This window comes from Zea mays, chromosome 5 (assembly GCF_902167145.1).
Source record: "Zea mays cultivar B73 chromosome 5, Zm-B73-REFERENCE-NAM-5.0, whole genome shotgun sequence".
NCBI lineage: Eukaryota > Viridiplantae > Streptophyta > Magnoliopsida > Poales > Poaceae > Zea > Zea mays.
The window spans coordinates 104,745,719-104,763,707 of NC_050100.1; the positions used below are offsets into that span (position 1 = coordinate 104,745,719).

General features: G+C 42.3%; 1 protein-coding gene across 1 annotated transcript; it reads right to left on the reverse strand.

Annotated features, from left to right (window-relative positions):
* Positions 1-16,507: 16,507 nt before the first annotated feature.
* LOC109939520 (probable E3 ubiquitin-protein ligase LOG2) lies at positions 16,508-17,903 on the reverse strand. Its single transcript, XM_020537707.1, has 2 exons — positions 17,388-17,903; positions 16,508-17,080 (listed from the first exon to the last, which is right to left on the reverse strand). The coding sequence occupies exons 1-2, from the start codon at positions 17,886-17,888 to the stop codon at positions 16,904-16,906; spliced, it is 678 nt and encodes a 225-aa protein (XP_020393296.1). The 5' UTR covers positions 17,889-17,903; the 3' UTR covers positions 16,508-16,903.
* Between the last annotated feature and the right edge of the window lie 86 nt (positions 17,904-17,989).

Consider the following 17,989-nt stretch of genomic DNA (forward strand, 5'->3'; position numbering starts at 1 on the left):
AGATTTTTTGGCGCAGATTCCGAAGGTCCTGTCTCAGCATGAGCAGAAGAAGTGCTGGCAGTGACCATCTCTCTGGCATCTTCAATTTTGCTGCTAGAAGCTTTGGCAGAAGTAGGAGGCGGCGTTTTCACTAAAACAACGTCCAAAATACTAGCCATCCTCCTTTTCCTCGGAGTTCCTGTTGTAGTAGCTGACAGCTTCGGCAGCGCTGTCACCATCATCTTAGGTTGTTCTGGTACCTTTTCTTCTACCTTTTCTGATTCTGGCTCTCTCGTCGGGTCTGCAATAGCTTCAATAGGCATAACAGGAGCAGTCTCTGTGGAAGGGTAGTTTCTGCCCTTTAAATTAACTTCGGCACATCGACCGTCTCGATGCGCCTCGGTCTACGTGTCAAGACCTTGATTTTCTTTATCTTCGGTGCACCAGTAGATGTCGAAGCTGTGACTTTCCTTTTTCTCCCTTGCTTTTGGATGGGATAGCAGTAGTCTGGGTAAACGAACCCAATAGCATCAAACACTCTATTCAACCTCTTTTAGCCGCGAGCGCCGAAGGCAGCTGTCATAGCTTCGTCTTCTACCCTCGAGTACGCTCCATGTAGTTCTTCACTTGTTGCCTCTATAGCGTCTAGCCAATCATCATTTGGCTCATCAAATTGGTTTCTGAACCAAAAAGTATACTTAAGATAAACCAAGCCACTCTAGTTGGAGCCAACAGCGGCTTCCTTCGGCATTTCCCATTCACTTGCAAGAGGCCATACTTTATAAGCAATATGCTGTTGAACTAAATCTCTTGTGACAACATAGGTGCATACAGTGTTGAAAGCAATTCGACACGCTTGCACTTCATTTCCAATTGCAATGGATGGCCTTCTAATGCCGAAGCGTGACCATATAGGACGTTGGATAACGCCTTTCACAGTTTCCATCTGATTTAGGTCATTCTTCACGTAAAATCATTCCTTCATCCAAGAACCTGGCCACTTCTTCCAAAATGCGAGCACATGGTAATTTGCCTTAGAGCGAGGCACAAAGATGTAACAACCTAAATTGTTATGATATTGTTTCTTTCCGGTTGCCTTCGTCTGATAAGACAGCTCATGAATATTGCAGAAGCATCTTGCATCCGGTTCCAGTCCTTGGCTCCTCATGGCCCATATAAAAACTCCCACTCTAACAAGAGCTTTGGGGGTAACCTGATGAAGCTCCTGAAGACTACCACTTCATCACCTTCTGGCAGGAGAACGGTGTCTTCTCCCCCAGACCTCACTATAGACACATCTTGAAAGTATTTGCCTTTCATCGCTTCAATTTGCCATTGTCTAATTGTGGATTTCCCAAAAACAACGTGGCTTGGTCTCCACGGCCGATCTTCGACATCTTCGTTCTCACTCTCAACATCGAAGCTTTCACTGTCGCTTGAATCACTAGATAGTCCAGCTAACATTTCATTGGTTATTTTCTCTACATTGATCGTTTCCATGGCTTCGTATAAGCCAGCGAGTGTGGGATCAGTGCTTTTGTTATTCTCAGCCATTTCAGTGATGATCACAGCAGAAAGTCGAAGCTCACAAACAATTGCACTCACAGAACAGGAAAACTAAAATGACAAATGCAGCACGAATGCTAGATGGCACAAAAAAATATCTACAACACAGCCTTCTATATATATACCTAGAGCCCCACAATTCGGTGGGTCCCGGGCTCAGAGTGATTCGCTATTCTAGTGAAGGGAAGATGTTTTTTCGGACCTTCGGCTAAACGCCTTTGTTTACGTCACAGTCTAAATTTGTTACAAAGAAACAAATTAATACTGCGACGGGCTACTGTTGGGGGCCTTCCTCTTCCAAATGTCTTCAAAAACATAGTTAACCTTTTGTTATCAGCATAAGCTATTACATAGAGCTTTGTCTTCAGGATGGAAGTCTTTTCCTCATGATGAAGGCACACGAGATGAAGATATGATCTAAGGATGATAAGAATAAATGTCGAAGCTATCGCAAAATTGACAGCTTCGGCTTGTAATGGTGATGAAGTATGGTGATGATGCTGATCGAAGGGGGAAAATACTACTTAGTCCTTAATGACTTATATTACGATCATAAGTGAATATTAGGGACATAAATGTACTTTTACCCAGGTTGCGTCCCGTGCCTATAAATAGATGAACAGTAGCACCGTACTGTTCACGCTGACTTGTAAACTCTCTTGCACCAACACCTTCGAGCAAGCCGAAGGTATCATTGTAATATAAATCTTGTTATTATTCATACATGTTCTGTGGAATGCAAATATGAATGAATCAATGGGATACACTTGCTGTTTTCGTCTCTTTGCATTCTTGTTTATCTATAAGATGATGAAGGCATGTCCTTCATGACCTTCGTCTGATGATCATTATGTCCATGAGGAGATAATGCTTCCGAAGGCAAAGGTCCCTAATACTTAACAATTGTGTTGCCTTGTTCTTGATTCACAGCATTTGAGGATAAGTTACCAATAGTTTACAAATGTCATAGGGTCAGTATTGTCATTTGCACTCAACAATTTGAACAACACCTTCTCCCTATGTCTCCTTCCTGCTTCATCGTGACGAAGCTTGCTTCGTCGTACTTCCGTTGATGTACGTCAAAGCTTCTCTAGTAACGAATGATGAAGACATCCACACTACTGATGCATCTATACCAATACAAGTACCAATTTCTGGTCCCATTACTCGCGCTCGTGCTCGTCAACTCAACCATCAGGTGATTACACTCTTGAGTTCATGTCCATCATATTTAGACCATGGAGACCCGTGCACTCTTGTTTTGCTTAGGAATCAGGGAGAAGACCGAAAGGGAAAAGGATTTGAACATGCTGGATTCGGACTGCAGAAGAACACCAACTTGTGACGGTCACCACGGTCAGATGCGGGCTCGGATTGGAATGTTCAAGCACAACATGGAAAGCTTATCAAGTCTACTTTCATATGGATCCGGAATTATAGTCATATCTGTTCTGAGGCCGCCGTAATCATTGTTTTCTTACCGAGACATTTCCTGCCTTTTCTGCCCATGGTGCTGCGTCACCCTATTTTGGCCCAATGGGTCGTGTATCAAGTTAGGTCCATTAGGGACGCATCCTAGGGTTGCAGCACGACCCCAATACCCTTGTGGTCGTCCTCCCATGTTTATAAACCCCCTAGCCGCCACCAAGAACAGCGGGTTTTGTTTAGATCAAGTTTAGCTCTCGCTACTTGCTTGCAAGCGCGCGTGCTAGTTCAGCCGCCCGTCTTCTTGTCTTCGGAACCCCACCATATTGTAGTTTGATCTTTAAACCTACATTTAGATCTGGTAATTCAGTACTTGTTCTACTTGTTCTTGCTAGTTCTTCGATTGCTTGCAGGACGAGTGCCCTAGTGGCCAGGGTGTCACGCTCCACAAGATCGTGACAGCCATAGGAGGTGGTGTATCGGTTGCTAAGGCGCAGCGTCTTTGGAAGGCTGTAGTCGGGCCGTGAACGTCGTCTCCTCCCCCAATCGAGTTATTCCACACCCTCTCATCGAAAGATCGGGCAATCACCCAACGGGTGCACATCAGTTGGTAATCAGAGCAAGGTTTATCGGTGAGAGATTTACTTTTCTTCGCTGTTTTCTTATCTCCTATAGTCCAGAAAAAGCCAAAAAATAGTAGATTAGTTTTACCACAATCCTATAAACCATTGAGCATTTACTAGTACTACTTAGTTAGGGCTTGTTGAGTTTTTGGTTGCATCGGTTGTGTCGAGTTGCTGGTCTTAGTTTATTCCTTTAGAGTTTTGAGTTCTACCACGTTTTGGTCACCACGAGATCCACCATCACCAAAAACATCTCTGGTTCGTTTTTGCCACCACGGATACATATCATATCCGATTTGGAAGTTTAAATACAATCTGGAAAGCTTATCTTATCTTCTTTCCAACGGATCTGACCTTATCTCAAAATTCGTTCTGAGCGCTCCGCAATCATCGTAGAGATTTCTGGACTTTCTATATTAACAAGATTTGTTAAATCTGATTTAAAGGGGCTGTTAGCAATATCTTTATTGTTTGGGTTGTCATAGTGAAAAAAAAGGTTTAGGCCCCTGCAAAAAAAAACAGAAGAAGAAGAAAAAAAAGAATAGAAAAGAAAAAAAAGGAAAAGAAGAAGAAGGGGGCTGAATCTCTAAATCTGTTGTTTCTCTTTGTGCTGTGCTAGTTGTTCTTTTTCAGTGACTACCTTTGTGCCTAGGCTCACGTCTCTAGCCTGGTTTAGCCTAGGACCAGCACAGTACCACCGTTGAACGATTATTCAGCTTGCTTTTGTAACTAACGTGGTACTAGTGTATTCCTTGCTTCAGCCCACCTACAACTCTACATATTTCGACTACAGTTTGACAGGTCGTGTTGCTGCGGCACCGATACACTTATTCCACGGTTGCAGACTTGTTGGTTGCTGACCCCTCCTGTTGTGCAAGGTAAGAATTGGTAAGAGCTTGTGTGGCAGGTTGAGAGTGAGCGCCTTGCAGTAGCTACATCCTAATAGTTGTAGAGTTTTCATTCCTTCACGTTTTTTTTTCTTGTTGCCTCTGTTCGTCTAACCATGGCAGGATTGGAGGTTGATGATGCTTCTCGTAATATGCCACACTCTCCTCGCACCAAGGGTATCATACAACACTTTGTAAGGCTGGTGAAGACGCACACGGAAGGTCTTGATAATGACATGCAGGTGACGAATGAAAAGATGGGGCAATTGGAGGCCACACAGATCGACACAAACACCAAACTTGCAAATGTGGAAATGACAGTTGCTCATATTGACAAGAGCCTTATCGCACTCTTGAGGCGGTTTGATGAGATGCATGCTAATATCAATGGTGGGCGTGATGAGGGCGCCGAAGGTAACTGGGATGACTATGTTGCTGATACCGAACAAGATGACCAAGAAGCACCTAATCGCCGGCGACTACGTACTAACCGTAGAGGTATGGGTGGTTTTCGCCGACGTGAGGTACATGGTAATGATGATGCTTTTAGTAAGGTTAAATTTAAAATACCTCCTTTTGATGGTAAATATGACCCCGATGCTTACATTACTTGGGAGATTGCGGTTGATCAAAAGTTTGCATGCCATGAATTTCCTGAGAATGCGCGGGTTAGAGCTGCTACTAGTGAGTTTACTGAATTTGCTTCTGTTTGGTGGATAGAACATGGTAAGAAGAATCCTAATAACATGCCACAAACTTGGGATGCGTTGAAACGGGTCATGCGGGCTAGATTTGTTCCTTCTTATTATGCACGTGATATGTTAAACAAGTTGCAACAATTGAGACAGGGTACTAAAAGTGTAGAAGAATATTATCAGGAATTACAAATGGGTATGCTGCGTTGTAACATAGAGGAGGGTGAGGAATCTGCTATGGCTAGATTTTTGGGCGGGTTAAATAGGGAAATTCAGGACATCCTTGCTTATAAAGATTATGCTAATGTAACCCGATTGTTTCATCTTGCTTGCAAAGCTGAAAGGGAAGTGCAGGGACGACGTGCTAGTGCAAGGTCTATTGTTTCTGCAGGAAAATCTACACCATGGCACCAGCGCACGACTACGTCCATGACCGGCCGTACACCAGCACCAACTCCTTCGCCAAGTCGACCAGCACCCCCGCCTTCCTCCAGCGACAAACCACGTGCATCTTCCACAAATTCAGCAACCAAATCTGCCCAGAAACCCGCAGGTAGTGCCTCTTCAGTAGCTTCCACAGGTAGAACAAGAGATGTTCTGTGTTATCGATGCAAGGGCTATGGACACGTGCAGCGTGATTGTCCTAATCAGCGTGTTTTGGTGGTAAAAGACGATGGTGGGTATTCCTCTGCTAGTGATTTGGATGAAGCTACACTTGCTTTGCTTGCGGCTGATGATGCAGGCACTAAGGAACCACCCGAAGAACAGATTGGTGCAGATGATGCAGAGCATTATGAGAGCCTCATTGTACAGCGTGTGCTTAGTGCACAAATGGAGAAGGCAGAGCAGAATCAGCGACATACGTTGTTTCAAACAAAGTGTGTCATTAAGGAGCGTTCATGTCGTTTGATCATTGATGGAGGTAGCTGCAACAACTTGGCTAGCAGCGACATGGTGGAGAAGCTTGCACTTACGACCAAACCGCACCCGCATCCATATCACATTCAATGGCTCAACAATAGTGGTAAGGTCAAGGTAACCAAGCTGGTACGAATTAATTTTGCTATTGGTTCATATCGTGATGTTGTTGACTGTGATGTTGTGCCTATGGATGCTTGTAATATTCTGCTAGGTAGACCATGGCAATTTGATTCAGATTGTATGCATCATGGTAGATCAAATCAATATTCTCTCATACACCATGATAAGAAAATTATTTTGCTTCCCATGTCCCCTGAGGCTATTGTGCGTGATGATGTTGCTAAAGCTACCAAAGCTAAAACTGAGAACAACAAGAATATTAAAGCTGTTGGTAATAACAAAGATGGGATAAAATTGAAAGGACATTGCTTGCTTGCAACAAAAACTGATGTTAATGAATTATTTGCTTCCACTACTGTTGCCTACGCCTTGGTATGCAAGGATGCTTTGATTTCAATTCAAGATATGCAGCATTCTTTGCCTCCTGTTATTACTAACATTTTGCAGGAGTATTCTGATGTATTTCCAAGTGAGATACCAGAGGGGCTGCCACCTATACGAGGGATTGAGCACCAAATTGATCTTATTCCTGGTGCATCTTTGCCGAATCGTGCGCCATATAGGACAAATCCAGAGGAAACAAAAGAAATTCAGCGACAAGTGCAAGAACTACTCGACAAAGGTTACGTGCGTGAGTCTCTTAGTCCGTGTGCTGTTCCGGTTATTTTAGTGCCTAAAAAAGATGGAACATGGCGTATGTGTGTTGATTGTAGGGCTATTAATAATATCACGATACGTTATCGACACCCTATTCCACGTTTAGATGATATGCTTGATGAATTGAGTGGTGCCATTGTGTTTTCTAAAGTTGATTTGCGTAGTGGGTACCACCAGATTCGTATGAAATTGGGAGATGAATGGAAAACTGCTTTCAAAACTAAGTTCGGATTGTATGAGTGGTTAGTCATGCCTTTTGGGTTAACTAATGCACCTAGCACTTTCATGAGATTAATGAACGAGGTTTTGCGTGCCTTCATTGGAAAATTTGTGGTAGTATACTTTGATGACATATTGATCTACAGCAAATCTATGGATGAACATGTTGATCACATGCGTGCTGTTTTTAATGCTTTACGAGATGCACGTTTATTTGGTAACCTTGGGAAGTGCACATTTTGCACCGATCGAGTTTCGTTTCTTGGTTATGTTGTGACTCCACAGGGAATTGAGGTTGATCAAGCCAAGGTAGAAGCGATACATGGATGGCCTATGCCAAAGACTATCACACAGGTGCGGAGTTTCCTAGGACTTGCTGGCTTCTATCGCCGTTTTGTGAAGGACTTTAGCACCATTGCTGCACCTTTGAATGAGCTTACGAAGAAGGGAGTGCATTTTAGTTGGGGCAAAGTACAAGAGCACGCTTTCAACGTGCTGAAAGATAAGTTGACACATGCACCTCTCCTCCAACTTCCTGATTTTAATAAGACTTTTGAGCTTGAATGTGATGCTAGTGGAATTGGATTGGGTGGTGTTTTGTTACAAGAAGGCAAACCTGTTGCATATTTTAGTGAAAAATTGAGTGGGTCTGTTCTAAATTATTCTACTTATGATAAGGAATTATATGCTCTTGTGCGAACATTAGAAACATGGCAGCATTATTTGTGGCCCAAAGAGTTTGTTATTCATTCTGATCATGAATCTTTGAAACATATTCGTAGTCAAGGAAAACTGAACCGTAGACATGCTAAGTGGGTTGAATTTATCGAATCGTTTCCTTATGTTATTAAGCACAAGAAAGGAAAAGAGAATATCATTGCTGACGCTTTGTCTAGGAGATATACTTTGCTGAATCAACTTGACTACAAAATCTTTGGATTAGAGACGATTAAAGACCAATATGTTCATGATGCTGATTTTAAAGATGTGTTGCTGCATTGTAAAGATGGGAAAGGATGGAACAAATATATCGTTAGTGATGGGTTTGTGTTTAGAGCTAACAAGCTATGCATTCCAGCTAGCTCCGTTCGTTTGTTGTTGTTACAGGAAGCACATGGAGGTGGCTTAATGGGACATTTTGGAGCAAAGAAAACGGAGGACATACTTGCTGGTCATTTCTTTTGGCCCAAGATGAGAAGAGATGTGGTGAGATTGGTTGCTCGTTGCACGACATGCCAAAAGGCGAAGTCACGGTTAAATCCACACGGTTTGTATTTGCCTCTACCCGTTCCTAGTGCTCCTTGGGAAGATATTTCTATGGATTTTGTGCTGGGATTGCCTAGGACTAGGAAGGGACGTGATAGTGTGTTTGTGGTTGTTGATAGATTTTCTAAGATGGCACATTTCATACCATGTCATAAAACTGACGATGCTACTCATATTGCTGATTTGTTCTTTCGTGAAATTGTTCGCTTGCATGGTGTGCCCAACACAATCGTTTCTGATCGTGATGCTAAATTTCTTAGTCATTTTTGGAGGACTTTGTGGGCAAAATTGGGGACTAAGCTTTTATTTTCTACTACATGTCATCCTCAAACTGATGGTCAAACTGAAGTTGTGAATAGAACTTTGTCTACTATGTTAAGGGCAGTTCTAAAGAAGAATATTAAGATGTGGGAGGACTGTTTGCCTCATATTGAATTTGCTTATAATCGATCATTGCATTCTACTACAAAGATGTGCCCATTTCAGATTGTATATGGTTTGTTACCTCGTGCTCCTATTGATTTAATGCCTTTGCCATCTTCTGAAAAACTAAATTTTGATGCTACTAGGCGTGCTGAATTGATGTTAAAACTGCACGAAACTACTAAAGAAAACATAGAGCGTATGAATGCTAGATATAAGTTTGCTAGTGATAAAGGTAGAAAGGAAATAAATTTTGAACCTGGAGATTTAGTTTGGTTGCATTTGAGAAAGGAAAGGTTTCCTGAATTACGAAAATCTAAATTGTTGCCTCGAGCCGATGGACCGTTTAAAGTGCTAGAGAAAATTAACGACAATGCATATAGGCTAGATCTGCCTGCAGACTTTGGGGTTAGCCCCACATTTAACATTGCAGATTTAAAGCCCTACTTGGGAGAGGAAGTTGAGCTTGAGTCGAGGACGACTCAAATGCAAGAAGGGGAGAATGATGAAGACATCCACACTACTGATGCATCTATACCAATACAAGTACCAATTTCTGGTCCCATTACTCGCGCTCGTGCTCGTCAACTCAACCATCAGGTGATTACACTCTTGAGTTCATGTCCATCATATTTAGACCATGGAGACCCGTGCACTCTTGTTTTGCTTAGGAATCAGGGAGAAGACCGAAAGGGAAAAGGATTTGAACATGCTGGATTCGGACTGCAGAAGAACACCAACTTGTGACGGTCACCACGGTCAGATGCGGGCTCGGATTGGAATGTTCAAGCACAACATGGAAAGCTTATCAAGTCTACTTTCATATGGATCCGGAATTATAGTCATATCTGTTCTGAGGCCGCCGTAATCATTGTTTTCTTACCGAGACATTTCCTGCCTTTTCTGCCCATGGTGCTGCGTCACCCTATTTTGGCCCAATGGGTCGTGTATCAAGTTAGGTCCATTAGGGACGCATCCTAGGGTTGCAGCACGACCCCAATACCCTTGTGGTCGTCCTCCCATGTTTATAAACCCCCTAGCCGCCACCAAGAACAGCGGGTTTTGTTTAGATCAAGTTTAGCTCTCGCTACTTGCTTGCAAGCGCGCGTGCTAGTTCAGCCGCCCGTCTTCTTGTCTTCGGAACCCCACCATATTGTAGTTTGATCTTTAAACCTACATTTAGATCTGGTAATTCAGTACTTGTTCTACTTGTTCTTGCTAGTTCTTCGATTGCTTGCAGGACGAGTGCCCTAGTGGCCAGGGTGTCACGCTCCACAAGATCGTGACAGCCATAGGAGGTGGTGTATCGGTTGCTAAGGCGCAGCGTCTTTGGAAGGCTGTAGTCGGGCCGTGAACGTCGTCTCCTCCCCCAATCGAGTTATTCCACACCCTCTCATCGAAAGATCGGGCAATCACCCAACGGGTGCACATCAACGAAGCTCCTGTATTACTCAATAATACGTTGAAAACAAATGGTTAGCTGTGTTTTTGAGGACCTTAGGGAGACGAAGGCCCCCAACACGCCTCACTCGTCTGCTCGCTCATGTCTCCTCGCAATCCACCGCTCCAAGCGCCCTACTGCCCCTACTCTCTGCCCTTCTCGCTTCAGCCGCCAACGCGCCACCTCGCGTGTAACACTCCAAAATCGTATCTTGGTTAATTAAGAAATTTCCTAAAGATTTAAAATTTCAAGCATATTATAACAAAATTACGAATTGAGATTATCTTCCCTACAATTTAATAAATAGTAAATATAAAATGTTGGCTATATATTTAAACTATAATAAATAGGATACTGAGTTATTATATATAAATTACACCTATTGGGTTATATAACTATGTGAATTCCATGCTTATTAAATTTCATGCATACAAATACTTATTTGAACAAAGTAAATAAGGAATAAATAAGTGTAAAATATTTGCATTCATGTTGGTGTTTTGGTTGTGCATATAAATATGGTTTCAAGATTTAAAATAATATTTGAATTGGGATAATTAAATCTATAAATAAAAAGAAAAATAATAGCAAAGAAAAGGCTTACCTAATCGGCCACTTAAGGAACACAACCCACATGAGTTTTTCCTCCTATTTTTTATTTTACTTGTCGGATCTTGCATCACTGTTACATCATGCATGACATGAGCCATCCCTTGCTGTTCGTAACAAACTAACCACTATAGTTATTGTAACCGCCCGACCATACTTCTCACCTACGCAACAGATTTGGTTTCGAGTTTGTTAGAGTTCCTAACAGATAGGATATGATTGTAACAGATAAGTACCAGATTAGATCTATCATGTAACAAATTTGGTTTTGAGTTTGTTAGAGTTTCTAATAGGTAGGATAGGTTTATAAAAGATAAGTACTAGATTAGATCTATCATGTAATAGATTTTGGTTTCGAGTTTGTTAGAGTTTCTAATATATAGGATATAGTTGTAATAGATAAGTACCAGATCAGATCTATCATGTAACCACCCACCTCCTAGCCTATATAAATACCTGCCATCATAACACCTCAAGCCATCAATCAAAGACTCATAGAATCCCTAGCCTCACAGCAGCCACCGCTCGCCAGTGGGCCTACCACCACGGGAAGGATGCCGCAGCCCCGTTCTGGCGTGAACAGGATCGTGTGGGGGGAGAAACGGCCCTGGCCATTGATCCGGTGATGAGAGCTCATGATTGAATCTCAAATACGCCATCATGATTGAAAATCATAGCCATTGATCTCAGATCTGTTGGCCGAGATTAGATCGCGTGATCCTTTAATCTTGAGCGTTGATTTTAGATCCGACCGCTGTGATAGAATACTGGTTCTGGTGAGATAAGTCTCTGATCCCTGCCATCGAATTTGGATCCCACGGCTAGCAATCCACCATACCCCTTCACCATGTCAATCTTTATAAAAAGACCCTCTGGTTTCCCAAAACTAACCCCCAGTCCACTCATGCACAAAGAACCTTACATGTGAGTCATGTTTTTAATAGATTAGTGTCACGCCCGGATTTAAAGGACAAAGCCGGGTGCGTCTCATATGTGCGCTAAAGAAGAACATCACATATATAGACAAAGTGTATAGAGATAAATGTAACAAGTATCATTATTACATAACAGAAGTCTTACAAAATAAATGATAACCATAAAGCAAACTAAATATTATTCCTCGGTGCCAACAAGCTGACTGGGAGACGCCACCTAGATGAGCTCGTACTCCTTGTTGTAAGGCTCCTCCTAGACCACCTGTTCTTCTCTTGTGGGGGGGTTTATATATCGCAAGGGTGAGCTCACAAAAGATCATAGCTCAACAAGTTGTGGGGAATAATGTGCATGAACTCACCAAAGGTGGGAGTTCATGTGAAGTGTAAGGTTGATCAACAAATAAGGGTTAAAGTTGAGCATTGCTTTTAATAAGTTGGTCAAGTTTGATTAGCAGTTACTAAATGTAAGTAGATACCAAACCAGATTAATAATAGATCAAAATTAGTAATAAACCACAATGCGATGCAAATGAAAAATTGAATTTAATTCTATAAATTAATCATGCGAGAGTCCTAAGCTGCTCATGACCGCGAGCACGGCTAGTATACCAGTTTTACACTCTGCAGAACTTGTACCCTGTACCCACAAGTCGTGTATCCTGTCTAGCCACGGTTTGCAAGGCCCTTAGACACTACCGAGGTGAATGGCTAGGGATCCACTACAAGGCCTTTACAAAGTTTCACTAGCTTCAGAAAACCCGCTACAGTTTCTAGGAAAAGCAATGCAGGAATCCCCCGTCTGACAGCCAACGCAGCAAAATCAACCTAAGCACCTCCCTACACGCCTAATCCCCTACTGCCCTTGCCCCTTTTGGGTAAGGTAGTCCTCCACTAGCTTTCCTAGTTAGTCAGCCAAGGGCGTCCCATTCCACCCTTCTGGTGGCACATGTTTCTCAAGTTAAGCACCATGTTCCAATTAACGTAATAGTCTTATCATGAACAGAAATAGAACAATAATAAAGAATGACCATGTGTTATAGTTATCTCAACATCCAAAACCATATATAGGAATAACAAAGACTACCCAAATGTTCAAGGGTAAACAAGGTGTAAAGATGACCATACTAGGGTGACCTGCTATTGGGTCCCATCAAAATTAAGCCTATGCATGATAAAATGATTATAGAGAACATTATTGGGTACATAAAAGTGGTCAAGGGCACAACTTGCCTTCAATGAGCTCCTGCTCAGCAACTTCTACCTGCTGAACGCCTGAATCCTCGGCCATTGACTCGTCTACTCGCCACAATACAAACAAACATGGTACAAGGGAGAAATTAACATCACACTAGACATGAATATAGAATGCATAATAATAATCTATGCGTTGTAACGAAATTGTAGGAATAAGAATCACTAAATTCGGAGTAACGGATTTTAAGTTATGATTTTCCGAGGGTTTCATGTGTTCGGTACAGAAATAATTAAGTGGTCAATTTTAATACTGGTTTCATGCTAAAACAGAGATACTATGTGATAAACAATATTAATAACAAATTATAGAAATTGGAATGGGTCAAAAAGGAGTTAAAAAAATTTCTATGAATTAAACAAGTTTCTGCAACTTTTTTTGCACTAAAAAGAATTTTCTAAATGAATTTCCCTGATTTTATTCGCTGTCTCGACTGCGCGCATTATTACTGTGATGTGCAGGGTCTGTTACGTAAAAAGTCCCTGACTCAGGGCATGCCCGCGATGTACCGTGGGTTGGTTTCAATAAACTTTAGGGGCCCTTAAGTAAAATGGTTTGTCGAAGTGGTATGGAGGGATTGGGTCTGTTCGATCGACAACCGACGACGTCGATTAAACCGGACACGTCCCAAATCGGAATTGCGCCGAATCCGCCCGATCTGGAGTCTACGGCCTGGATTTAAAACAGCCACGATCTACTCTCCTTCATCCGATTCCATCACAACGACCCAGATCTGATCGCGTGAAAAGATATGAGATGGTCATCTGAACTTTCGCCCATCACCGGCCTGGCGCGGTGGCGCGAGCGCCAAGCACGGCGAAGAGCATCACCGAAGAGGTGAACCTAGGGCCCTAGTGCCCCAAACTCGAATTCACTGGGTGCTACGCAATCACAAGGCACGAGTGAGTATGGCACGAGGCTTACTCACCGGAGATGGACGACGAACGAAGCCAATCGCGATGCACGGAGGAAACGCGGCGCGGACGCTACATCGGCGATGAATTCCCCCCCCCCCCCCCCCCCCACAGCGTGGTTCCGCGTGCCCGATTTCTTCCTGGCGCACGATCCACACACGAGTCAGACTACCAGGGAGCGCACCATGGGCTCCAAACGGGGGACGACGGTGGCTAACGACTACGGCGGCTTCCGGCGGCGTGTTATGGTCGCGGTATTGAGCTATTAAGGTGGGTGAGACGGTACAACGGTGTGCGGGTGAGATATTTGTAGAGCTACGAAGCGGAATCCGCAGCCGGGTCAATCACACCGGCCACGCAAGATCCCCGCGCGCGCAGCCGGCGGACCCGGCGTGGTGGTTTGAGGGGGGGGTGTCCAACAGACGGGCCCCACGCGCAGGGCTACGAACGACACAGGCGCAGCACGGTCCGACTAACTCGGAGGGCCCACCAGTCGGCACCACATGCCAAGTTGGGTTGGCGCGGTGGAGGGGAGAAAATGGGCCAAAATGGAGATCCAGGCCCAGCTAGATCTCTTTCTTCTTTTCTTTTTTTTTTATTTTCCTTTCTTTTCTTTTCTAATTTTAGATTTCAAATTTGAATTACTATTTTTGAAATTCATACTTAGGTTCAATGCCTAAATTCAAATACCATTATGAGCAGATTATATTTATTTATATATTCATTTCCTTTATATTGTGTGGTATTTTCCCCTTTTTCTTTCTATATGTTATCTCCAAATTCTAATTTCCAAATCAGGTTTAAAGCCTACCTCAACATTAGTATATTTCCATTATCATTATTATTATGAGTGAATGCACAAACAATTAAACTCCAGCATGATGCATAGGTTATTTACATGTCATTTGTTTAATTATTGACTTTTTAAATATAGTTATTCACATTCTATAATAAATAGAGGCAAAATATATAAGGAGATCAACTCTTATTGTTATTTACAAATTGGGTATTACAATTAGCCGCTTCTTTTCTAGGGAATTGTGGTTGTCGTCCATTAGGGGATAGGATCTATATAATATAAGTCGAAATTGGATTTCTAATATGAAAATAATTCTAGAAAATTGTAAAATCTATATCTTTCTTGTTTTAACTCTGTTTTGGCCCGTTCCAGTTGTGTTAGCTTCAGAATAAAATTGTCTACATAGTAACAACCCTGTTTATAGCATAACATCTACTTTTAGAACTAATATGTTTAACCCCTGTTTATTGGATTAACTTGTCTAAGTTAATAATTGAAATTAGGTCATTTATAAGTTGACAAGAATGTGAACTAGTGGTCACTTGAATTAAAAGTTAGATGGAGATAGTTACCTTTTTATCACATGCTTTATGTTAATCCACATAGAACATAATCCTCATATATAATCACATAGGTCTTCCGAAAATCATATCTTTTTCACCGTAACTTCGACTTTAGTGATTCTCGAACCTACGCTCTTGTAGCAGCGCGTAGAATATTCTTACGCTATATGTTCTCATGTTTGGTGTAATGTTATTTTTATGTACTCCTTGTCTATTATATATATTGCTACGAATAGATGTGAGGTCACGAGAAATCTGAAGACCAAATTGGTTAAGTACCTGGTAATCTCAAGTCACAGGCAAGTTGTGCCCTTGATCAATCTTCTTTACCTAATAATGTTCCAATTAATCACTGTGACATGCTCAGGTTAATTTGATGGGACCTAATAGGTTTCCCTAGCATTATTTATCCCCCACCTTGCCAACAGATGAACTATTGGGTAGATTTCCTATTGCTCTACCTGGTTTTGGGAAATTAATGTTATATAGGTAGGTGCCCGTGCGATGCCACGGAACATAAATTGCGAACCTCCAATGGACTTCATTTGAGACAAGTGATGCCCAAGAAAATGGGAGTAAACTGACACAACTATCACTTGCATTACTTGCCCTATGCACAGAAGAATCTGACACAACTATCACCCATGAAGATTTCCGGTTAACTTGTGGAATCGGACTTCATTTGAGACAAAACAACAATACCAGTGTTGAGCTTGCCACTCGGCCATGGCACACGCGAGAACACGGGATGATCAAGTAAGAACTGAACAGAATGCACTAATACAAAAGGCTGGCTTGCGTTCGCTTCCTTGCTCCACAGGAAGCATAGCTGATATACAAATCGAGAAGCAATTTATGTTCGGTCCTTCTGTTTGGTAAAAAAAGGAACTAAGCAAGATTAAGAGGGCGTTTGGTTCGCCGAAATGTAAGCAAACGATTTACATGAGGTAATGGATACCGATACTTTTGTTTGGTTGAGCTCTTTCCATTAGTACTAAATACTACTATCCAATTCAATTATAAATAGTAATCATTACCACCGATAAGAGATCTCATTACCATTCCCTAATTATGTCTAAACCAAACACCATCTAAAAGCCAAGGACTAAAGATTAGTCACTGGAACGAAACGGGGCCTTAGCCACACAAAATCTCTCACCAACAGGCGAGCTATTGCACTTGGAATGTTTTATGACTGGCACAAGGAAAATACTCATCGACTTTTCATGGCATAACAGAGAATGCCTGGTTTCCCTGGAAATAGTCATTTTTTGTACAAATTTATGAGACAACCTTCTCTTCACCTGGTTTCCCTGGAGGAAGTCAACCAGGAATGATGAATCCTCCTCGCTACGCTTCTTAAGGTAGCCATGGCACACGCATGCATGGTGTATATATGGTACACACTCTTCTTGGCATCTTGGTCTCCCACCTCCAGATAGGCAGATACAGCAGAGGTCGGCAAAGCCATGCCAGAACCTTACATACGCTAAAGGTAAAGTACCAGTTACATTCCCCATTGCTCAAATGAGAGAACAAACCTTTAGGGAAGGCCTGAAGGTCCGCAAACGAGAGCCATATAATGTTTCAGAACTGACTTTGATCACGGCTACACCTCTTCCTGCTGCGGAGCCAGTGCTGGGAGCGGTGGCGATTGGGGCATCTGTTGCTGATCTTCAGATTTGTTGTTCACTTTGATCTCGAGGAGACGCTCAACAGGCTGCCTGCAGATGGGGCACCGAGTGGTTTGGTACCTCAGGACCTTGGCGCACTCACTGCACATGCACTGCAGTGAAGATGTAAGCAAAATGTCAGGGTTTAGCACATATGCTAATTCAACGCTAAATCAGTTCTGAGAAAATGGAAGTTGCTTAAGACATCAGTATGGTACTGCCTGCCTTTCTGGACCAATATTCTGAATATGTCATACTGCATAGCATACATTTGGGAATATGGGGAGCATATATTATCAAAAGAACTGTGTTTAATTTAGAACATAGTCAAATAATGAAAACTTATACCAAGTTACTTAAAAATAGAGCATTAGTTTCTACAAAAAAATGCAATCCTTGAAAGATTGCCAGCATACTTACCATATGCCTACATGGGAGGACAGTAGTATCCCTTGGTTCTGAGAGGCAAATAACACATTCTTTCCCTGGATCATTTGCATCAGCATCACCTTCCACGGAGTTCCCTATGCCATATATTTCTTGCAGTTCATACCTAGTTCCATTGACCCAAAGGATCTGGCAAACAACTCTTACATGATAATCCCCATTTTCTTTCTTTTCAAACACGGCTTGGGTGATCTGTGAGTTAGGAGTTTTCATCTTTTGGTCATCCCCTTCTGGTGGCTGATCAACAGGTAATGCTGTTTCAGCTTTAACTGCAAGTGGATATACATCCATGTCCCCCTGCTTTAATAAATCTGATTCTTCAAACACTGAAAAGTCAATTCCTGTTCCTGAAGGTTGCCTGAATTTTTGACCAAGACCCTCTTTGAAGCTAACAGTAACGGGCTTCATTAGGTTTTCTTTCACTGCTGTTAGATTACAGTTGAGCTCTTCCTTTGCAAACAAGTAAACAGTCATGCTGTTCAAGGAAGCAAACGAAAAAAATTGGTCACTATACATAACAGCAAGAATAGAACTTCTTTTGTTAGTAATAATAGTCAAGATGCAGGGTTTGTCTC

Bases quoted from the DNA above. Each gene is read 5' to 3' on its own strand.
- LOC109939520 (XM_020537707.1), bottom strand. From the start codon at position 17,888: ATGACTGTTTACTTGTTTGCAAAGGAAGAGCTCAACTGTAATCTAACA. The intron at 17,081-17,387 runs GTAAGTATGCTG...TCTTCACTGCAG, and splicing joins TCCTCCCATGTAGGCATATG to TGCATGTGCAGTGAGTGCGC.